This window comes from Diabrotica virgifera, chromosome 2 (genome assembly GCF_917563875.1).
Source record: "Diabrotica virgifera virgifera chromosome 2, PGI_DIABVI_V3a".
NCBI classification, from domain to species: domain Eukaryota; kingdom Metazoa; phylum Arthropoda; class Insecta; order Coleoptera; family Chrysomelidae; genus Diabrotica; species Diabrotica virgifera.
The window spans coordinates 27,600,089-27,625,715 of record NC_065444.1 but is presented as its reverse complement, the minus strand read 5'-3'; the positions used below and the strand labels follow the sequence as shown (position 1 = coordinate 27,625,715).

General features: G+C 31.4%; 1 protein-coding gene across 1 annotated transcript in view; it reads left to right on the top strand.

Moving 5' to 3' along the window:
* LOC114332930 (TLC domain-containing protein 3A) overlaps positions 1-25,627 on the top strand; it is an 81,696-nt gene that overhangs the window by 19,699 nt on the left and 36,370 nt on the right. The window contains exon 2 of the mRNA XM_050643503.1: positions 23,223-23,482. Coding sequence (XP_050499460.1) covers positions 23,223-23,482 — 260 coding nt within the window. The remainder of the gene's footprint in view (positions 1-23,222; positions 23,483-25,627) is intronic.

The following is a 25,627-nucleotide window of genomic DNA, read 5'->3' as shown; positions in this document are numbered from 1 at the left end:
GAGCCCTAAACCCTGTCTTATGGCAACATAACATAAATTTAAATACAAAAATGAGGATTTACGACGCTATTCTGAAACCAATTTTAACGTATGGCTCCGAAGTGTGGCAAATGACAAAAAAATCCGAAAATAAGCTGCTTACTACTGAAATGGATTTTTTTAGAAGATCTGCCAGAATATCGAGATGGGACCATGTTCGAAATGAACAGATCAGAGAAAAAGTAGGTAAGCAGAAAACAATAGTGGACGAGGTACAACGAAACCAACTTACTTGGTATGGACACGTCCAACGAATGGGAGATGAAAGATTACCAAAAATTACAATGAGATGGGTACCGCCAGAAAAACGGAAAAGAGGAAGGCCACCGACCTCCTGGAAACAAGGAATTACAAAAGCCATGTCAGAAAGAAATCTTCAAGAAAGAGACTGGCTAGATCGACAGGCTTGGCGATTGGGTACCGGAAGGCGTAGAACGCTATAGAACCGGTTATATACAGGGTGTAACGAAAATACAGGTCATAAATTTAATCACATATTCTGGGACCAAAAATAGTTTGATTGAACATAACTTACCTTAGTACAAATGTGCATATAAAAAAAGTTACAACCCTTTGAAGTTACAAAATGAAAATCGATTTTTTCCAATATATCGAAAACTATTAAAGATTTTTTATTGAAAATGGACATATGGCATTTTTATGACAGTATCATCTTAAGAAAAAATTATAGTGAAATTTGGACACCCTATAAAAATTTTATGGGGGTTTAGTTCCTTTAAACCCCCCCAAACTTTTGTGTACGTTCCAAATAAATTGTTATTGTAGTACCATTACTTAAACACAATATTTTTAAAACTTTTTTGGCTCTTAGTACTTTTTCGAAAATTCAGTTTTTATCGAGATATTTTAAATATTTGTCAAATCCACCACATATTTGTATATGGTTAAGTACGATTATGGAGACTTGGTAAAAATATGAAAATTTATGTATGATTTACATTTTTAGGTATATTTTGAACCGTATTAAAAAAGAAGTCATATCTCGATAAAAGTTGCCTTCTTGAAAAAATACAAAGAGGCAAAAAAGTTTTTAAAACATTTTGTTTAACTAATGGTATCGCAGTAATAGTTTAATTGGAGCGTACACAAACATTTGGGGGGTTTAAAGGAACAAAACCCCCATAAAATTTTTATGTAAACATATTAAAAAACAAGCCGCAACTCGATAAAAACTGCCTTATCGAAAAAATACTAAGAGCCAAAAAAGTTTTAAAAATATTGAATTTAACTAATGGTAACACAATAATATTTTAATTTGAACGTACAGAAAAGTTTGGGGGGGGTTTAAGGGAACAAAACCCCCATAAAATTTTTATGGGGAGCACAAATTTCACTATAATTTTTCTTTAAGATGCTCCTGTCGTAAGATTGCCACATAGTTATTTTCAATAAAAAATCTCTAATAGTTTTCGATATATTCGAAAAAATCGATTTCCATTTTGTAACTTCAAAGGGCTATAACTTTTTTTATGTGCATATTTGTACTAAGGTAAGTTAGGTTCATTCGAACTATTTTTGGTCCCAGAATATGTGATTTAATTTATGACCTGTATTTTTGTTACACCCTGTATATATGAAATACTCATAACATATATTATTTTAATAAAAACTATCGATATTACGAGTGAAAATTGCCAAAAATAGCAAAATTTCAATCAAAAATTAGGTTGGAGAAAATGTAATCTCAAAGTTCAAAATCGGTATACGTTAAAAAAATGCATTTTCTTGGCTTCCCATGGAGCAATTTTCTTCATTCTTTTTTTGTTCCCAAGTAACTCGAGTAGAGCCATTTAACTAACGCATTATTAAATGTCAAACTTGCTTTTGTTTTGTTATAATAGATTAATTTATTTATAAGAAAAGAAAACCACATATTTTTTCCAGTTGTAAACTTTTTTTAGATAAACTTACTACAAGTGTACCTTTTAACGTTAAAAACACAAATATTCTCATTTGAAAGCTGTATAATTATTCAAACAATCTTTATTTAAACAAATTAAAAAATTTTGTTATAATAGATAAATTAATTTATTATAACAAAACAAAAGCAACTTTGACATTTAACAATGCGTTAGTTAGATGGCTCTATTCGAGTTACTTGGGAACAAAAAAAGAATGAAGAAAATTGCTCCATGGGAAGCCGAGAAAAGGCATTTTTTTAACGTATACCGATTTTGAACTTTGAGATTACATGTTCTCCAACCTAATTTTTGATTGGAATTTTGCTATTTTGCTCCAGGGTTTTAGAACTTTTACTTTGAACGTTGTTTGGTTTGAAACTCTCTGACAGTTTTCTGTTGTATTTGATCTTCATGATTACATTGCTGATTGTCATTTTAACAAGGTTAATTAATTTGTTCAGTGTCCAATATCAAACATTCATTATTCATATCCGATATTGAACAGTATATTTTTATCACCCCGTATATGACATGAGCCAATTTGTTATGGTATAATACATGTACGGGTTTCTAATTTAGTTCACGAATTGTAAATTGTAAACAATAATTCGGGCAATTGCATTATTTAATTTGATGATAAAATATATTTCTTTGTTCTCAATATTGTTTTTAAATTTTCTGATTTCCGTTGATCTGCTACTGACTTTCTTTTTCGAATACCACATTGCTACTTATTAATTGTTGTGTGTACTGTTTCATTTACATTGACTGATACATTTTGTATACCGTATCCAGTAAGGCTATTCTCCTATAGCTTGAGCATTCTTGACTATTTCCTTGTTCAAAGTAGTGTATTTTTTACTTCCTTCAGAGAAGGTGGTTAGACCATTATTTCGCCATTTATATTTTGTATGGTATTGTATACATTTAGTACTTCCTCAAAATACTCCTTCCATCTATTTTCAATAATTTCTCCATCTTCTTTTAATTTAATACCATCGAACTTTTTGAAAAAAATTGTTACATACCTACTTTCTTTCTGTATAAATTGCATTTTTTTATGTTTTTCTCAATTAACTGTGCCATTGTTTTTTTGCTGCCTTCTCTTTTCATTTTTGAAGTTATACTTCTTTAGGCGCGATGGGAGTGAAATTTAATATGCGCGAATTCATCAAAAACCTTGTTCCCCGGCGCAGACGCATTATACCTTTGCTCTGATTGGGTGTTCAAATGACATGACAATAATAATTGTTCAATATGGAGGTTATGATAAACAAATATTGTATATTAGTTTTTATTGTTGTGAGGACACAGACAAAAGCAAGTTTATAATTGTAGTAACTTTTTAAATAGTTTTTAAAAGCAACAGGTACGTACTTAATTGTAAATGTTTCAGTATTGTAATAGAAAATTACATAGGTACTTACCTATTTGAAAATAGTATATTATTCAACGAGCATGTAATGATGGCTATTACTCACGATGATGAAGTTTGCGACACGAGCCGTAGGTGAGTGTCGTAATTCATCAGAGTGAGTAATAGCCATTACATGCGAGTAGAATACTATACTTTTTCTACGACGTTTTTTTATTTTAATTGGTAAAAAATTTAATTATCAACTACTCGAGATCTAAATTATAATAATTTACAAAAATACCTAAATGTTATTTACCCCTAGTACGTGGCTGAATAATTGGTTGCCTACTATTACTAAATTCTAATTTATTGTAAAAATACAACCAGAAATAGTCAATATAAGTTCTATGTTCTATTCGTTTCCGAAAAATTATAAGCTTAAAGGGTACCCCCCGTTAAGATAGGCAAAATGCCCTCACTCCCAGAATTCAATTTTATAATTTTTTTTACGTTCTATGCAACTAAAAAAATGAGATAACGCGGATTTTTAGCTCGCCACCCCCCTTACCCCTCCCCCCACAGCCAAAAACGTAGATTTTTAGATTTAATTTTTTTTAGTTGGGTTGCAATCGATTTAAAAATTTCAAAAAATTCACACGTGTAGCTGAGGCTTTTACAAAACATGTCTATTTTTTATGAACCCGTAGGTCGAGTATACATAACCTCAAATTTTTTTTTAACTTTTTTAAAACCTATAACTTTTTTTTGGAGGCGGCTACAGGTCCAGTTTTTTTTGCATTTTGTGTATTTTATCAAAATCTATCTCTCTCATTTTTTTCAGATTTTTCCGTTAGGTGCGCCATCTTGAAAAATCAGGAAAACTGTATTTTTAGGGGGTTTTTAGGGATTTTCTCCATTTTATAGACTGCAACATAGATCAACTGAAGGTTTTTTTAATAGATTATGTATAATTTGAAATAACTATTTTAGGATTATCAAAAATTGGGCAAACCACCTTTAAACCCCCCCAAAAACCATGTTTTTTAAGTTATTTAAGGGTTTTTGCGGGCTTAATGATATTTTTTGAGATCGATACAGCCTGAATATTTTTTTTTCATTTTTTTACGTTATATGTGATTAAAAAATAAGACTAATCGCATTTTTAGCCCACCACCCCCTCCCCTGCCCCCACAAAAACGTCAATTTTTCTATTTTTTTTTTGTTTAGTAAAGTTGCAATTAATTTAAAAATTTTATGAGGCTTCTAAAAAACATATCTATTTTTTTAGACCCGTAGGTCGAGTGTACAATACATATATTATAACATTTTATAACGAATACATATAAACTTTGAGTTGGTCACTTTATGACTTTCATAATAATAATTTTTAATCGAGTTAAAGCCTTGAAAATGGCTATTTTCGCGTTTTTCAAATTTTAAATTGCATGTAACTCGACAACAGTCAATTTTATAGAAAAATCACAAGAGGCCTTTTTTGCTCAGGTTGATCCAGAGAATCTAAAACAAATTTGTTCTAAGTGAAAAAATTGATTTTTTGAATTCGTTTAAAAAATTGTTTAAACAATTTTCCGACCGCGGTACTGCCTTTCACCTTGTGGATTTGTTATAAGGACCTGTTTTTGAGCAAGTTTGTGCAAAAAAATGAATCGGAATAATTTACCTAATGGGGACAAGCATACAGCATGGACTATTTGCATTATGAGCCAAACGAAGATTGTTTGGAAAACATTAAACGATAGATACTGTTGTAGATGTGAGTTGCGGAAACGGCAACATAACCATAGGCTGTTGTTCGCATGTAGCTGCCATAATATGATATTTATCGCATGGAAGATATTTTACAAAAATCATCAAGCCAGCAGAATATCTTACAAAACTCTTTGACAATACAGATGTTATACCTGTAATAGACGAAGACAGCGATGAAGACTTTAGAACTGTAAAGTGTAATACCAACGAATATACTCTCCGAATACGCTAAGGGTATATACGAAGCTATATATTCTTTGGTAATACATTCTTTATTCTTTTTATGGTGTTTTACGTGGCAGTAAACGTGAAGCAAAATGACATTTTAATAGGCAGAGCAGAGATATAGGTTATGTAGATGGTACAAGCACATATTTGAATAATTAGAATATGTATAATGTAAGGTAATATTAGGGTACCTACTAAATACAAACTAATGAACAAAGAACAAAATGTTTTGATTCACAAAACGACAAGAAGTATGATATATTAAAATAATGTATTTTTCTTAAATTGATTATTCTGTTTTATTTTGGTTTTTTGTTTCCTACCTAAAAGATATCACAATGACATATTTACTTTATACAAAAATATTGCAAAAATTTGAAATTATTTTGTTAAATGTAGTTTACTTGAGGACAAACTGAGCAACAGATATACTGAGAAAAAAAAATGAAAACGAAAAAATGATGATTTATTGGGCAGGTTGAGAGGGAGGAGGGCTAAAATTGAGCTAAGGCTTATTTTTAAACACATCAAACGTAAAAAAAACGAAAAAAAGAATATTCAGGCTGTATTTATCTCAAAAAATATTAAGCCTGGATCCCGCGTACCAAAAAAAGTTGATTAATAACAAGCTGAAAATATGTTAATAGTTTAATGGTATCTAGTCGGACAAACTTTGACGTAGGTATGGAAACAGGGGAAGTTTTAATTGTAAAACGTAATTTTAATTGTGGAACGTGTCATCCTGGCAAGTTTATGATTGTGAAAACTAGCAGGTGGTTTTTAAGTTTATTCAATAGCAAATTATATAAAATATACCTAAAAACTCAGTTATTTCAAATTATTCCTACATAACCTATAAAAAAACCTTGAGTTAATCTATTTTGAAGTATATAAAATGGAGAAAATCCCTAAAAAGCACCGAACAAATCAGTTTTGCGGATTTTTGAAGATGGCGCACCTTACGGAAAAATCTGAAAAAGTCAGAAATATAGTTTTTGATAAAATACACAAAACACAAAAAATAGACATGCAGCCATCACCAAAAAAATATACGTACCTATTAAAAACAAAAAAAAAGAGGTTATAATATGTACACTCGACCTTCGGGTCCATAAAAATAGATGATCTGTAAAAGTCTCAGCTTGTGCGTGTGAATTTTTTGTAAATTATAATTTAATAATTATTAATTATTAAATTTACACAATTTAACTAAAAAAAATGACCATTTAGAATAGTTAATTACAAAAATGCCACAAAGAAATAGCTTCAGAATAACATTTGTAATTGCAAACCAACTTAAAAAAAAATAAAATCGAAAAATTGACATTTTTGGCTGTGGGGAGGGGGAATAGGGGAAGTGGGCTAAAATTACAGTGACTCCTATTTTTTAAAATCATATAGAACGTAAAAAAAATTAAAAAAATATTCAGGCTGTATCGACCAAAAAAATATAATTAGACCCGCAAAAATCCTTACAAAACTTTAAAAAAACATGGATTTTGGGGGGTTTAAAAGTGTTTCGCCCAACTTTTGAATATCCTAATATACTCAGTTATTTTAAATTATACATAATCTATTAATAAAACCTTGAGTTGATCTATGTTGCAGTCTATAAAATGGAGAAAATCCCCAAAAACCCCCTAAAAAAAACAGTTTTCTTGATTTTTCAAGATGGCGCACCTGACAGAAAAATCTGAAAAAAATCAGATACATAGCTTTTGATAAAATACACAAAATGCAAAAAAAATTGGACCTGTAGCCCTCTCCGAAAAAAAGTTATAGGTTTTAAAAAAGTTAAAAAAAATTTGAGGTTATGTACACTCGACCCATGGGTCCATAAAAAATGGACATGTTTTGTGAAAGCCTCAGCTACACGTGTGAATTTTTTGAAATTTTTAAATCAATTGCAACTCAACTAAAAAAAATTAATTCTAAAAATCTACGTTTTTGGCTGTGGGGGGAGGGGTAAGGGGGGTGGCGAGCTAAAAATCCGCGTTATCTTATTTTTTAGTTGCATAGAAAGTAAAAAAATTAATAAAATTGAATTCTGGGAGTGAGGGCATTTTGCCTATCTTAACGGGGGGTACCCTTTGTACCTATTGTCAGTGAATCTAATAAATAGGAAATGGCTATTGTATGTGGACGTATTTCATATACAGGGTGTCCCAAAAGTAGTGGAACGGTCGAATATTTCGCGAACTAAACATCGGATCGAAAAACTGAAAAATAGGTGTTTAATCATTTTCAAAAATCTATCCAATGACACCAAACACCAACCCCCACTACACCCCCTGGAGGTGGGGTGGGGGGTAACTTTAAAATCTCAAATGGAAACCCCCAGTTTTTCTTGCAGATTTTAATTTGTTACATAAAAGTAAGCTACTTTTATTCAAGACATTTTTTCGAACTGTAGATAGATGGCGCTATAATTGGGAAAAACGATTAATCCTGATACCATAGGTAAATTATAGAAACGGTCTAATATCTCACGAAATACACTTCCAAATGAGAAACTAAAAAACAGATTTTTAATCTTTTTCGAAAACCTATCGAATAACACCAAACATGACCCTCCAACACACCCCCTGAATGTGGGGTGGGGGGTAACTTTAAAATCTTAAATAGCAACCTCCACTTTTTATTACAGATTCGGATCCGTCATGAAAAATTAAGTAACATTTATTCGAAACATTTTTTAGAATTGTTAATAGATGGCGCCTTAATTGGAAAAATTCGATTTATTAGCGCCATCTATCAGAAATTTTAAAAAATGTTTCGAATAAATGTTGCTTAATTTTTTATGACGAATCCGAATCTGCAATAAAAAGTGGGGGTTGCTATTTAAGATTTTAAAGTTACCCCCACCCCACATCCAGGGGGTGGGTTGGATGGTCATGTTTGGTGTTATTCGATAGGTTTTCAAAAAAGATTAAAAATCTGTGTTTTGGTTTCTCATTTGGAAGTGTATTTCGTGAGATATTAGACCGTTTCTATAATTTACCTATGGTATCAGGATAAATCGTTTTTCCCAATTATAGCGCCATCTATCCACAGTTCGAAAAAACGTCTTGAATAAAAGTTGCCTACTTTTACGTAACGAATCCAAATTTGCAAGAAAAACTGGGGGTTTCCATTTAAGATTTTAAAGTTACCCCCCACCCCACCTCCAGGGGGTGTAGTGGGGATTGGTGTTTGGTGTCATTGGATAGATTTTTGAAAGTGATTGAACACGTGTTTTTCAGTTTTTCGATCCGATGTTTAGTTCGCGAAATATTCGACCGTTCCACTACTTTTGGGACACTCTATATATAGTTATAAATATAACCTGAAAAACAAACACAATATTAGTTATAAATTCCAATTAACATAAACAAAATGCGCTAATGTCACTGTCACTAAATTAAATGATAAACGTCAAAATTTATAGTAAGCAAGATATAAACGTAAAAAATATACTGACATTGTTACAGTTAAAATTCCTTTAAACATTTTTCGAAGTTAATTATTGGTATAAATTACAATAATTATTGTATTAAATAAACAGGTTTAAGTATGTAATTTTATTTGCAGTTTATATACGATTAATATTAAAAGTAGCATGCGCGACTTGAATCTAACTTCAGCCCGTGAGTAATGACCCGTGAGTAACTTCAGCCCGTGAGTAATGAATTATTACTCACGGGTACAGTAATGGGTGCTATTACCTATGAAAAAATAGCGAATAATGAGCATTTTATTAAACGGTCGTAGAAAAATGTATGTACCTACTAGTAGGTAATGTTTTGATTTACATAATTTGATTATCAACAAAATTTCTACCACTCTTCATATAATATACCTATTGTTTTCTTTCTCTATGTTTTGTTGTATTTTAATATTTTAATTCCCTTTGTGAACACACACACACAAAAATCAAACTAATTTGATTAAATTCAGAACTGTCAAACAGTGAAACGTTCAGTTAGCCTACCTTGCCACATGACAAGTACGTGTAAGTGTTCAAGTCGGGTGACGAGTGTGTGTAAGTGGATTTCAAGTCTAAGCACGCGGGTTCGAATCCCAATACAAGTTTTTATTTTTTTAGTTTTTTTTATACATTTTATGATTGTGAATATATTTGTTATATAATTTTTTTCAGAAAATGCGTATTTAGTTAAAATTTTTGCCAACAATTATTGTTCAGAAATCATTTCTTTGGTGCATTTTTCAATATGTTTGTGTGTGTTTTATTCTTTTATTTTTTTTTTATTTTTGGTATTGTTTTAATAAAAATGTTTGGAAAGTAGTAAGTATTAAAATTAGTTTAATACTTAAATAAAATATAAATAAACTAATAATAAATGATAGTTTTGCTTGTTTTCGATTCAGAGGGTTGCACACCCGCTAGACAGGCTGTTTCTACCATTTCAGGCGTCTTCAGTAGCTTTTATTAGCGTGCACACCTCTGAATCGACTATCATTTTAAAGGGAATCTGAAAAATAATTCAAACTTTCCATTAGACGCGATACAGCGACATCTCATAACAAATTGAAGAGTCGCAGATTAAGGATGTACCAGTAAGAACTTTCAACGCGAAAAGTCTCAGGTTTAAATTACTATGTACCATTTTAGTTTTTATTAAATTGGTGGATTCTGCATCTGAGACTCTTCAATTTGTTATAAATAAACTGTTTAAAGTAGGTACATAATATATTAATTTCGTTGGAATCATAGAATAGAAGTATAACTTCTTACGTGCGTACAAATACACACACATTTTTTTTGTCGTTAGTTTCTGTTTACGATATTAAAAAAAGTAAATGCCACAAGAAAAAGCTTCAGAACACTGTCATAGAGTAGTGTTAGATAATTTTACTCAGTTTTTTATTCTTTAAAAAGAAATTTTTTTTTGTGTGTTAAAATTTAAAAAAATTCCATTATCATAATACAGTTTTATCTATGTACTTGTTAAAAAATGTTTTATCTCTATTTAAAAAGCCTATTATACTGTTTACCGTTGAAGTTTTTCATAATCAGTAATGTAATAGCAGGTAGTAGTCACATGAGGCTAATAATTAACGTAGTATATTTTTGTTTAGGTAATGTTTTGTTTTTTATGCAGGGTGATTCATGTTTTATCAACCGGAAAATATTAGATTTTTATTCAAAACTTGAGGGCTTAGTATTTTCTGCGATAAAGTGTATTAAAGTTATGAAAATCCGTGAAAAAGAATAAGTTAAATGGATTGAATTCATATACAGGGCGAATCATAAAGAATGGTTCAAATTGGAACTATGTGTCCAGAAGTCAAAGATATTATTTTACTCCCACAGCTTTTTTGTTCAGTTAATAATAAATATTTTTGGCAAATCATATTTTATTACGTATTTTTACCAAATTTTAGAATATTATTGTACCCTAACAAAATAGCCCATAGCTATTTTTTTAGTCTTCTATGTGCCCCTGGGCCTAATATAAATATGCCCCTCGAAAGAGCTATATTTCTGAGCCAGTGGACCGATTTTCGCTCATGAGTAGTCATGTCTCATTATTCTTGTTATAATGTCAACTTTTATCATAAATATTTAGTATTTAGTGCATTATAAATAAAGACAATAGTACTCTTCAAATTTAAATATTTTAATTACTATTCAAATATTTTTTTATTCTAGATTTTAATTTTTAGTTATGTAAAATTTGCATTTGACCTTATTCAAATATTCAACAACATATATTCAACAACAAATACATTATTATAGGATTTCCAGATAATATAAAATGTCACAGGAAAAAATATTACTTAACAATTTCTGCTGAATTAGAGCAGCTAATTTGTACTTATTACAGAAACGTGAATATACACATACTTGGGTAAAAAGGGCTATTTTTGATCCTTTTGAGGGGCATATCTCAGGCTCAGGGACACGTAAAGGGCTAAAAAATAGTTATAGACTAATTTTATAAGGTACAATCTTCTTCTCCTTCTTCTAGCGCCGACTCTACTGTGCGTCTCTGTATTTAACCCGGTTCAGTCACGAATATATTTCAGCCAGTAGTGCAGTCAATGAAGCGTAAACTAGGTTTTTACCTCCGAAATTTTTTACTATGAACCGATTTACATGAGATTTTGAAATTAGGCTTATCTTATCCGTAACTTCAAAAGTGATATTGACCCGAACTCCGTTTTTTATTTTTAAGGTGTGAAAACAACCCCTTAATGGAAAAATTGACATTGAGCCATTTTATCGCCAGAAAACGTGTTTAATAATAAAGAGTGACATTGTGAAGTGTTTTCTAACACAATAACCTCATGTTAAACTCATTTTCATCCCCTAGAAAACCGTACAACCCTTACAAACAACCCCTAAATCGAAAAAATTTACAAAAAATTAATTTAGTATGACATAAAAAGATTTAAATATAGAGTAAATGATATTTTACGTTCTCTATCTTAATTATCATATTGTTAACCCCCTTTCAACCCTTAAAAACAACCCCTAAATAGACAACATTTACAAAAAATTAATTTGGTTTGACAAGAAGACTTAAATATAGAGTAAATAATATTTTACGTTCTATATCTTAATTATTTAATTGTTAACTCTTTCAACCCTTAAAATCAACCCCTCGATTAAAAATTGTATAGAAAATTTCTTTTGATAAACTAAAAAGGATTTAAATATCGTTCCACGTTCTCGAAAAAGCTATGCTGGAAAATCATGCTCAAGTTCTTTAACCCTTAAAACTACCCCTAAATTAAAACATTGAATATGTATGATTATACATTTAAAAATGTTTAGTTTACTAAGTAGAAAAAAATACGATTAGTTTTTGGGCCATAACTACTTCAATTTTGAAGCTATCACAACTTATAAAAAACCATTTTGAAGGTAATTAAAAAAGCAACAACTTTTTTCATTATAATATGTAGTGAAAAACCTTTAGTCCATTCTTTCACGGTTTTTGCTCTAAATTTTATTTGACATGAAATTTGGCATACGTATAGCTTACATGTCAAATAAAAAAAGTGATATTGTGCCGATGTGTGCTTTTGCCCTGGGGGTGACTTACACCCCCTCTTGGGGGTGAAAAAATATATGTCCAAAATAAGTCCGGAAATGGGTAAACTGACTAATTTTAAGTAACTTTTGTTCTATAGAGCTTTTTCTCTAAGTCAACACTTTTCGAGTTATTTGCGAGTGGATATGTTCATTTTCTAACAAAATAACCACATTTTTAGACGGTTTTTCGCAAATAACTCAAAAAGTAAGTATTTTGTCGAAAAAACGTTCTTAGGAAAATATAGCCTATAAAAAAGTAAAAATAATGGTGTACTCGTTAAATCTCTGGAATTCGTAGAACCAGAGTTATTGCCAATGAAAAATAGATTCATATTCACCAAATTTCAAATAGAATATTTCGACGTGAAATATCCAAAAAAATAAGCACTTTTTGGGGAAAACCTATTATAACTTTTTTAAAGTGTTTAAAAAAAGCTTTATTTCTGTTTTTACAAACAGTTTCTAGCATTAAATTTAAGCAAGTTACGCTTAAAATAAAGTTGGTCTCTTTTGTTGTTGCAAAAAAAAAATCGGGAAGACCACCCCCTAATTAGCAACTTAAATGAAATTAATCGTTTCCGCTCCATAAATTATTTTACTTATGTTGTGTTTATATGATCTGTAAGTTTCATCGATTCAAAGTGCTTATTTTTGAAAAAATTTGGTTTCAAAGTAAAATTTTTAAAAATTTAAATTTTGAAAAATATGCTTTTTTTCAAAATAACTTAAAAATTTTTAGAGATACCAAAAATCTCGAAAAACAAAAAAAGTCAGATTTGCTTTTCTGAATATCATGTTTTTTTTTGTTTTTCTGTTAGACAAAAATTGATTAAGATTTGGTGTTTCTAAATTTGCATACATTCGTGATCAGTGACTCGTTCAACCCCTTTTAACTACAGCCCTTTCAATAATAAGGACTTTGAACCGATGAAACTTACAGATCATATAAATAATATATGCACGATTCCAGAAACTTGTAAAGTCGTAACGATTAAGTTCATTTAAGATACTAATTAGGGGGTGATTTTCTCGATTTTTTTACCAAAACCAAAAGGGATTAACTTTATTTTGAGCGTAACTTGTTTAATTTTGATGCTAGAAATTTTTTTTATAAAACAAAAATGAAGCTTTTTTAAAACACTTTAAATAATTTGTAATGAGTTTTCCCCGAAATGTGCTTCATTTTTGGTTATTTCACGTTAAAGTATTCCATTTGGAATTTGACGAATATGAACCTATTTAGCATTAGCTATAATAGACTAAGAGCCGCTATAGGTGAAATTTCTTAATCATTTTAGGCACGATGGGAACCTATAACTTAAATAGTAGAACCTAAAAGAAAACGTTTGAACACTGTGCCTTCACTTTTCAGTGGCACATGCGTCGACAGTGGCGCATCAAACTTTCCACTTATGGACGGGATAAATAAATTAAAAGTTAACAGAACTTACTAACAGAATTAAATTTTTTTTTATTTTTTTTAAGTTCTATGTGATTAACACATAGGATTCATCGTGATTTTAACCCACCACCCCCCTTCCCCCTGCCCCCACCATCAAGAACTTCATTTTTCGTTTTTATTTTTTTTTTGGTGGGATGCAATCAATTTTAAAATTTCAAAAAATTCACACGCATAGTTGAGGCTTTTATAAAACAAGCCTATTTTTTATAGACCCATAGGTAGAGTGTACATAACCTCAAAAAATTAAAAGAATTTTTTTTTTCAAAAAAGCGTATAACTTTTTTTGAGGAATAGCTGCAGGTCTAATTTTTTCTTAATCTTGTGTGTTTTATCAAACACTATATTTTAAATTTTTTTCAGATTTTTCCGTAAGTCTCCCCACCTTCAAAAAACTGTTTTTTGGGGGGTTTTGGGAGATTTTCCCTATTTTATAGACTTCATAATATATCAAATCAATTTTGTTTTTATAGGTTATAAATATGTAACTTGAAGTAACTGAGTTCTTTAGAATATTTAAAAGTCAGAAAAACACGTTCAAACCCCCCAAAACCCCCTTAAAAAACAGTTTTTTGGATTTTTGAAGGTGACCAACGTTACAGAAAAATCTGAAAAAAATTAGAAATATAGTGTTTGATAAAATACACAAGACTAAGAAAAAATTAGATCTGCATCTATCCCCAAAAAAAAGTTATATACTTTTTTTCAAAAAAAAAAATTTAAAATTTTTTTTTAAAATATGTACACTCAACCTATAGGTCTATAAAAAATAGACGTGTTTTATAAAACCCTTAACTATGCGTGTAAATTTTTTGAAATTTTAAAATTGATTGCATCCCACCAAAAAAAAAATAAAATCGAAAATTAAGGTTTTTGGTGGTGGGGGCAGGGAGAAGGGGGTGGTGGGTTAAAATTACGATGAATCTTATGTCTTAATCACATAAAACTTAAAAAAATGAAAAAAATTAAATTCTGGTAATTAGGGAGGGTATTTTTTAATTTATGTATCCCGTCCATAAGTGGAAAGTTTGATGCGCCACTGTAGACGCATGTGCCACTGAAAAGTGACGGCACAGTGTTCAAACGTTTTCTTTTAGGTTCTACTATTTAAGTTATAGGGTCCCGTCGTGCCTAAAATGATTAAGAATTTTCACCTATAGCGGCTCTTAGTCTATAACTCTGCTTATACTACGTGTAGAGACGTGATAAATACACTATTTTTTAAAAATTTTTACAGGCTATATTTTTGCTAAGAATGTTTTTTCGACAAAATACTTACTATTTGAGTTATTTGCGAAAAACCCTCTAAAAGCGTGGTTATTTTGTTGAAAAAATGAACATGTTCACTGCCAAATAACTCGAAAAGTATTGACTTAGTGAAAAAACTCTATAGAACAAAATGTACTTAAAATTAGCCAGTTTATCCATTTCCTGACTTTCTTTGGACGAATATTTTTTCACCCCCAAGAAGGGGTGAAAACCACCCCCAGGGCAAAAGCACATATCGGCACAATATCACTTTTTTTCTTTGACTTGTTAGCTATGTGTATGCCAAATTTCATGTCAATCCAAGCGGTTCTTTAAAATTTAGAGGTTTTGCAATATTTTACCGTTAAAGAACGGACTACTTTTATTTTGAAACAGTGAAGGGTCAAAGGGTTCGAGAGAGACTGTGGTTGCGCTACCGCGCGCTCTTTAATCAATCATATCTTCGTCAATTTTTGTGTGCTAGGAAAAACAAACAAACCAAATTTTTTGTTAAAAAAACCTATTTTTAATTATTAGAGTTTTTTACGTGTCTTTCATTATTTTTGAGATACATATTATGAAAAAAAGGTGGTTTTTTTAATAATTCGAAAATTTTTTTTCCTAAAATTAAAATCTTGATTTTTTCAAAAAATATGTGTTCCAAAGCAGCAAAACTGTTAGAATGAATCAAACTCTTTATATTAAAATTGATTCTAGACGGAATACGATTAATTTTAATTTTGGTGGAAATGGCACTTATGAAATCCATTGATTTAAAAAAACCATTAGATGTTCCTCTTTTTTTTCATTACAGTTCACTCATTTTACGTACAAAAGATTTTTAACAGTACTCGTTTTAAAGCTTATTTTAAGCACTATAAAATCCTTTCTCATTAGCATGCATAAAATTTATTCGCTCTCCGCTAGATGGCATTGAATACATATATTAAATTTCACACAAAATAAAAAACGGCTTTGATCTTCAATATCTTGCTTAATATTGCACTTAGAACACTCTTTAAAAAACCAATTTGTTGATTTTTTTACCTGCTACAATTTTATTCAATATAATATTATCGTCAAAACGCATATTTTTGGAGATATTTGCAAAAAACTGAGATAAAAAACGCTGGACGGAAGGGCCGCCCGAGAACTTTATCGTACCGATCTATTATCGTTATGGTACTAGATACTGGCATTCTATAAAAATAACAAAGTTACTCGTTATTTTGATATTTTAGAAACACCTACTGTACTTAAAAGTATTTTATGGTTCTACGCATCATTAATTCCTGCATTTGAGAAAATGTTCGATGCCATATTTCGGGGACACACTATAGATGTGTAGATTATTGCATAAATCAATAGAATATTATAGTCATACTTTCATTTCAAATTAGTTCATTTTTCTGAGAAATTAATAGTTTACAATATTTGCATTTCATTCTATTTCGATTACGCCACTCAATGCGCGAGATTAATGCGTATTATCTCCAAATTCTATTCTACTGCATGGATTTTAATGAAATTTTGGGAGTAGCCCAATCTCCTAATTCAAAGTCTATCCTATATACTATGGCGCTTTTATCATGGGGGAAGTTCCCACCACTTCTCAGAGGTGAAATATTTTTATTTTCGAATTACATGGAGAAAAAGGAAGATTTTTAAGAAAATTTAAAAATTCATTCTATAATTTGATCATATTTTTTACAAAAACCATTCATTTTAAACCCGTTCAACTTTTTGAAAGTAGAAATAACACTATATATATTAAAAGGTATTGTAGAAGGAAAACAATGCATTTAAATTATGGTGGATGGGGAGTTAAATGTATATACTTTTCATTTTTCCTTAAAGTACATTAGTCATATAATTTTTTGCACCATATCTCGCTTAGTTTGTAAGTAACCGACATTTAACGGTGCTCGTTTTAAAGGCCTTTTCAAACACTATAAAAGGTGTTGGTAGCATTATACACCTAAAACCTACCGTTCCTCTGTTATTTCAAGTTGAATACTCTAATTTGAGCATGCACCAAAAAACAAACTATTTTCACCTACCATATCTCTTTTTGTATTATAAATAGAACATTTACGAAGGAACGAATCTCTTTATTATTTATAATCTAAAAAATGTTTTATATAGTGTTTTTAGTTCGATGCATAGTTTTTAAGGTATTCACAAAAAATCCGTCCGAAAAGGTGTCATTTTTTAATGAAAATGGCCAATTTTCAACTACGCATAACTCAAAAAGTATTGAGTTCTCAAAAAAAAGTATACACCAGTTTTTGCTTATAAATAGGTTCTTTAGCCCCTTCCGTGCTTATTTTGACCAACAAATTTTCCACCCACTTGAAGAAGTGGGAACCGCCCCAAGATAAAAGCGCCATAGTATATAGGGTAGATTTTGTTTCTTGAGCTATTCCCTACTTACTGTGAAAATATCAAGTACATCAATGTAGTAGGATGGAATTCGGAGCCAAATACCCTCATTGACTGCCCTACAATAATGCTCTGCTATGAACGCGTGAGAGAGGACACACATAAGATTATAGCAAAATTTCTATTTACCGTAACTTTTCGAGTTTTTGAGCCACAGCAATGAATTTTATGTCATTGGAAAGCTAATTTTGCATTCTTTCAAAATATGTTAAAATATACACCATATACATAAAATATACACACATGTATCTAAAAAATTAAGATATTTTTTTCATTTCCGGTTCAACCGGAAGCCATATTTTTGGTAAAATTTATTGTGATAATAGATAATAAAGTACCATATATGTCTGCAAAATTTCAAATTTTAGTTTCTATTAAGAAGGAAGTTACGGGCACTCCAATATTTTTTTATAAAAAATTTATAACTCCCCTCCTATGAGGAGTTAAGATATTTGACTAATGTCATTAAATTTACTGATAGGATATCAAAAATATGTCAAAAAATAAAAAAATTCCTTGAAGCCATTTTTGAGAAAATCTAGTTCAAATTTATGTCAAAATTTGACCCCTTAAATATAGGCAACCCGTAACTTTTTCTGAAAAACGATAACATCCTTCTTATAGCCCCATCTTTAGGCTATATAACGACTTTTTCAAATTAAACTTATCTTAAACAAGTTTTTAGATAGATAGGGAAATGTGTCGGGTGGGCGGCCGGCCATGTTGGCCGCCATTTTGAATTTGGAAATGTCAAATTCCGTATTTTTATTTACCTATCGATAAGCTTACTTTGAGTCGAATTTCATTAATTTCAGTCAAAATTTGCAAAAATGGGCCCTAAATAACCCCCCTATTTCCGCCCCCCTTTGAGAGGTTTTTTTTAAAAGCTTAGTTTCTCGACAAAATTCTCTTAAACTTACTCGTACCGAATTTCATCAAAATCGGTCCAGTAGTTTTTGCTGGGCGGTGGCTACATACGTACGTACGTACATACTTCCGACATGTTTTTTTTATTTGCTTTTTAGACTCAGGGGGACTCAAAACGTCGAAAAAAAGTGAAATCTGAAAAATTTTTTTTGCACGATCCTATAACTTTATCTATTATACTATACTACGTATATAGTACGATAAAGTAAAAAACAAAAAAAATCGTTAGAAAATTCCGAATTTGCAATTGCCAATAACTTGAAAAGTATTGGGTTTTTGAAAAAACTTTATACAGTATTTTTTACTTCAAATTAGGTCTTCTATCGCTATCTGAGGTTATTTAAAAAAAATTTCCACCAACGAAAACGGGTGGCAACCACCCCCAGGGTGAAAACGCCCTAATAAGCCTAATTCCAAAATTTCATGTAAATCGGTTCATAGTAAAAAATTTCTGAGCTAAAAAGCTTCAATGACGGCACTACAGGATAGTTGTCGCTCACCAGGACCATTTTTCCTTCGATTTTACCCTTCATAATTAGCTGCAACAACTCGTACTTATCATTTCTAAGAATTTGTCTTAAATATGCTGGCTTTATCTTCAAAAAGGCTGCTTTTGATTGCTCTATTCTTGGTCGAATTCCTGATTTCGGATTTAGATCTTCAGTAATCCAGACTCCTATGTAGTTCATTTTGTCCACTTGTTCAATATCTTAATTTTTTATCTGGATGCTTGTTATGACGTTACCCCTCTTACTGATAACCATGCTTTTTGTTTTATTTATGTTTATTGTTAATCCAAACTGTTCCCCAGTATCACAAATTGTGTTTAGTAGCGTCTGCAGGTCTTTCTCACTTACAGCGACGATGACTATCATCGGCATAACGAATATCATTTATATATTCACCATTTATCTTCATCCCTTCTGTACAGTTTTCACGTGCTTGTGTGCTCTTTGGAGTATATATTAAATAGTAATGGTGAAAGTACACAGCCTTGTCTCACGCCTCTACTTATCTGTTGTTCATCTGTGCTATTTCCATCTAATAGCTTTGTTCGCGCTAGACAATCCGAACGTACCCAGAGGGAGAACGCCTGCGCATTACAAAATCGAGCGTTCGCGGAGGTCGAATTTTTCCCTCTGAACACCCTCCGGATTTTTAATTCGGTGTTCGCACAGTACAGAAAAAAGATCCTGAACGTGTCCGGGATACCCTCTCGACGTTCGAGGATTTTGTTTCGGATTTTAAGTTCGCACAGGCGCACAAAATATTTGGGAAGAATTTCTTGACAGTCTGGCCATTATTCTGTTCTTACTCCGTCCAATTCTTAATCTAAAATATTGTTTTGTTAAACAACTTGTAGATGTAGATTCTGGTTTTTAAAGTTTTTAAATTATGTAAAGTGTTGTATCATTTTAATATTCTTCAAACAAATTTTAATATTTTTTATATTAAGCTTTTTTAGTTGTTTTTGTCAATGTTTTCCATTTAATATGTTTATAAATAAGTAGGTACGTACCTTTTCTAGTATTATTATCTTATTACTTTTCATTCGATATCCGATAAGTATCTATTACGGTAGTATTACAATAAATTGTACTGTTCTTACTTAATTTCTTCTATCTAGATGAGCTTATAGACAAGGCGAAAACGGCGGGTTCTTTGGAGAAAATATGCCCATGAGATTTTTTTGCATAATCACATTCGCGAGACATTCCAGAATAAGATTCAAGAAGTCGCCCACGCGAAAAGTGGTCCAAATTAAAAAAAAAATTGTTTTAATCATATTGCAAAAATCAATATTTTTGACCGGAACAATTTTTTTTAGATTGTTTGGACCATTCTGGATAAAAAAGGTCTCTTATAATTTTTCTCTAAAGTTAATCGTTTTCGAGGTAAAAGCCCCCCTACAAGATCCTGAAGAAATTTTTGTCATTATTTGATTACTAAGCTGTTATTTTTAAGTAAAAATAATGAGCGCCATGCGCGTATTAGGCGGCCGTCCATGATGAGTGCGAAAGAGGTGCAATTCAGGCAGTCCAATGGCGCATCTCACTCGCACTCACATTTACAGCCGCGTCAATACGATCTTACCACTCATTATTAATAATTAAAAATAACAGCTTAGTAATAAATTAATGACACAAATTTCTTCAGGAACATGAAGGGGGGGGGGGCTTTAAATTTGATTTAGTCACTTTCTGACTTTCATAATAATCATTTTTAACCGAGTTATTAAGTCTTAAAAATGGCCATTTTCGCGTTTTTCAAATTTTAAATTGCTTATACCTCGAACACGATCAACTTTGGAGAAAAATTATAAGAGACCTTTTCTGTCCGGAATGATCCGAAAAATCTAAAAAAAAATTCTCTGGGCCGAAAATATTGATTTTTGCAATTTGATTAAAAAAAATTGGACCACTTTTCGCGTGGGCGACTTCTTGAACCTTATTCTGGGGTGTCTCACGAATGTGATTATGCAAAGGTGGACAGGCGGGTAGGCAGATGCAACTTGCTAGATCTCCCTCGGCCTTCTTAGCTCCGGCAATTCGTTGGCTTGCACATTTTAGAAGCCACGAATGGTGTTACCAGAAGATTAGTTTTGATAAAGTTTTATTTTTAATATTGTTAATATTAAAAGTAAAACTTTCGTTCGTCTTTAGCAGATGCCTCCACGGCATCCATGTCATCAGAATCTTTCGTTGGTGGATCGAGGCTGACTGACAGAATTTTAGTGGTTCAGAGAGAAGCAAATGTGTGCTCTCTGAAGAGACTCTAATAAGAGTCGAAACTAGTTAGAGCACTTTTGGCGCTCTCTGAACTAACTAAAGTAAGACGCGCTTGTTTCGATTCACAACGAAATCATTATACAGTAGAACCCACTTATTAGAGTACCGGTTATAGGAATATCCCGCTTTATGGAATATAGATTCGAGTTCCCGAAACGTTTCCATTTACTCCTTAATAAATTTATCCGTTTATCGGAATACGTATTAATAAAATAATACCGCTTATTAGAATATTTTTCAGGTCGACGAATAAATTTTTACCTACAATTTCCTAAAAATTTAAATTATGTCTTGTACATATTATTATGGTTTCTCGCCAAGGGCCTCGACGGCCTGTAGTGCTGTTTTATATTAGGGTTGTCAGGTAATAAATATTTTATTAGTTTGTTATGAGTAACAATTCAATCGGTCGCCGACAAATTCACGTTTTCAGGTCATAAAATAATTTCCTTTGTGTACAAACTATACATATTGCCACCCACTTGCCTGTTATAAAAATTTTAAGAAACAGTTCGCCCATCCTAATCGCTTGTAATGTTATAAGATAAGACGTTTTCTGAATGGCCAAACCAATCTAAATTTTTCTAATTTTTATAATTTAGAGCAACAAGTGACTAGTATTTTATGTAATAAAAAAACAAGCTACAATTACCGATTACTTTTCAAGACTAAATAAGTAATTTTCTTATATATGTATTTTAATACGAAAATATTTACATAATCTGTATTTTGCATAAATTTCGTATTAATTACTGTATGCATCCACATACAGGGTGTCCCAGACTAATTTAGCCACGCTATAGCTCTTAAACGAATAGAGATTTTCGAATGGGACAAAAGGTGATATATTCTACTTGTAATACACTTTAATTATGGCGTACAAAAAAATCATCCCCTAAATAATCATCCCTTAGTTACAACCCCTAACTTTAAGTTTTTTTAATAGGACCCTGTATATTTTTTTATAGTTTTGGATGTGGTCTTATATCGTTTATTCAACACATTTCTTGAAAATAAAATCGGTTCGTAAATAACCAAGAAAATGTCAGTTTAGTTTTGTTAATTATGTGTCCCAGACTAATTTATCAAGGCTCTATTTCATAAACGAATAGAGATTTTCGAATGGGACAAAAACTGATCTATTACATTTGTAATACACTTTAATATGGCGTAGAACAAAAATATCCCCTAAATATTCATCCCTTAGTTACAACCCCTAACTTTATTTTTTTTAAATAGCACCCTGTAAGTTAGGGATGAATATTTAGGGGATGAATTTTTTCTACGCCATATGAAAGTGTATTACAAATGGAATAGATCAGTTTTTGTGCCATTCGAAAATCTCTATTCGTTTAAGAAATATATCCTGGATAAATTAGTCTGGGACACACAATTTAACAAAAATAAACTGATAGTTTCTAGGTTATTTACGAACCGATTTTATTTTCAAAAAATGTTTTGCACAGACGATAAAAGACCACATCCAAAACTATAAAAAAATATACAGGGTGCTATTAAAAAAATTAAAGTTAGGGGTTGTACCTAAGGGATGACTATTTAGGGGATGATTTTTTTGTACGACATATTAAAGTGTATTACAAGTAGAATATATCACCTTTTGTCCCATTCGAAAATCTCTATTCGTTTAAGAGATATAGCGTGGGTAAATTAGTCTGGGACACCCTGTATATACTTAATGTAATTTGGTCTTTTAATGAATAAGTTACGCTATTGTATTATTGACATGTAGGCCATGAGCCTACCTAAAGACCTAAAAGACCATGTGCGTACATATTAACATGGTATGTACTATTATTACGGCCAGCAACCAATGATCGGTTATTAGAATATCCCAGTCTCCCGCAAAAGAATATTTTTGCTTGGCACGAAGGCTATTCCAATAAGCAGGTTCAGCTGTATTTATTATATTGGTTATAAAAATATTAAAGTCAAAACGTGAAGGAAATATAGATTTCTAATAATTTTTTTTAATTTTTAGCATAAGAGATTATCGTCTCTCGTACCGTATATTCTCTTATCAATCATTGCATTAGTGGTTTCAATAGTTATCGTCAGTGATCTACATTGGGAAGAACATGTTTCAATCAACAGGGGATTTGTAATATTTTTTAGCGGACTAGTATTTTTTCCATCCCTATATCTTGCTCTAGTTAATACTATTCTATACACCAACTCAGGAAGAAGGATTATCAAGACTTATAAATTAAACTATAGTGATGTCTATGACATTAGTAACAAGTAAGTACACTAAAATTATTTTTTAATTCTTGATGCATAAGCATGTAACTTGTTTTAAAATAACAGATTGTTGAAATTTCAACTAACCAAATGGGAGATCCAGACTCAGATGAAAGACATCTAGATAATGAAATATATTATCATGGGCCGTGGCCCCCCTGGCTTTTTGGGTGCTTTAAACTATACATGGTTATCCAAAGTATACAAATTATAATGTGTAACATCTTCACGTCTGCCCCCCCCCTAAAAATTTTTATATGGGCGCCCGTGTATATTATTACTGCATACAGAATAGAATCAAGAGACGTTACATCCCGTTCAGACGGCATGCACGTTACGATAATTTATTCGAAACGAAATATCATCAAACCAGCAGATATCTTCAGCCCAGAATTATCTTTTTCTCCATTGCCTTACATTCGTGGTTTTCATGTCGTCTTCCACGTCATCAAATATTTCGTTCTGTTTCTTCTTTTCTTTCGTCTTCCTGTCTGCTTCCATGGTAACATTCTCTTTGTTGCTTTTATATTTTCTTGTCTCTGGTATGTCCCAGCCATGACAGTATGAAAATTAGTTGAGGCAATCCATATGTTTCGCAGTTCCTCATGATATGACCGAGACCGAGGTATTCGACGTCAAGATTAGTAACGGATAGACGATGTTTGATTCCAGTAAAGGTTGCTAATAATTCTTAGATCACAAGTGTTTATTCCAATATTTGTTAATCTTCATCAGCTTGTAATGATTTACTGCATCAAATGTTTTATGTTAATCAATGAAACATGCATAAATATCGCAATATACACATATGTCCAAAAGTTTGGAATATTGGAATATTTCATCTTTTTATTGATTTTTTCATATAAACTTTTCTGAATAGTTAAACATCATTTTGTTACTACTAAACAATACTAAATAAATCTCAAAACCTGATAAACGATATACAAAAAAATTATTTATTCTCTTGGAGTAAAACTTAGAAAGTACAACTTACATTTAAAAATAAATTAGTAAAGAAAAAAAATAATTTTCAATAAAACTAATAATAATTAGTATTTCCTCCATTGGCCTGTATGCATGCCTGTAGGCGATTTGGCATGCTACCGATTAACTGGTCAAGCTGGGCTTGCGGAATTCTTTCCCATTCTTCACAAGCAGCATATTTTAGTTCGCGAAGTGTAATAGTGGGATTGTTTCGCTTTTTGATGCGTATTTTGAGAATGTCCCAAGCATGTTCAATAACGTTCATATCGGGGGAATTCGAGGGCCACTGTAATGTAGATATTCCTTCTTCTTCCAGAAAATTTTGTACTGCTGCTGTTCGATGAGGAGGTGCGTTGTTATGCATAAACACAAATTCATCACCTACTGCCCCTCGGAATAGACGTACGACAGGATTTAAAACTTCCTCGATGTACACAGCACCAGTGACACTTCTCTCCAGAACCAGCAGTGGCGCCGTGTACCACTTATAATACCACCCCAAAACATAATACTGCCACCTTCAAACGGGACACGCGGTTGGGTTGTTTCTAGTCCGGCTTGTCGTCCTGGGGCCCTCCAAACCAGTGTTCTTCGCGAATCAGATACCAAGCCAATTTTTGACTCATCAGAGAACATCACGTTATTCCAGTTAGGACCATGTTGCACAATTTCTCTAGCCCATTGCAACCTATTTTGTGTTGGTAGGTTAGTTTACGAACATGTAGGCCAATCAAGTTAGGTTTTTACTAGACATAACGGAAAAGACGAGGTTTGACAGTTGAAATGTGTAATATGAGATATTACAAAAAGACTACCATCTTTGGATTCATCAATTTTTTAGTGGAACATTTTTTAAATAAACAATCAAAACGTCAAACTTAGTTTTTTACTCATAACTTAAAAACTTGTTTATTTAGAAATTTGACGTCCACAGGTAACTTTCTCAGAAAAAAAAGATACATCGAATGAGATACGCTAAATAAAAATCGGTTAATAAACAAAAAAGTTATTGCAAAACGGATGACAAAATCATTGTTTTTGAATATAGTTAATAACAATTTTATTGTTTGTTAAAATACGTTTTAATATACCCAAAATTGAGGGCACTATGGTGTTTGAATGGTATGCAAAAAATGGTCCAGATCTGTTAAATAGTTTTCG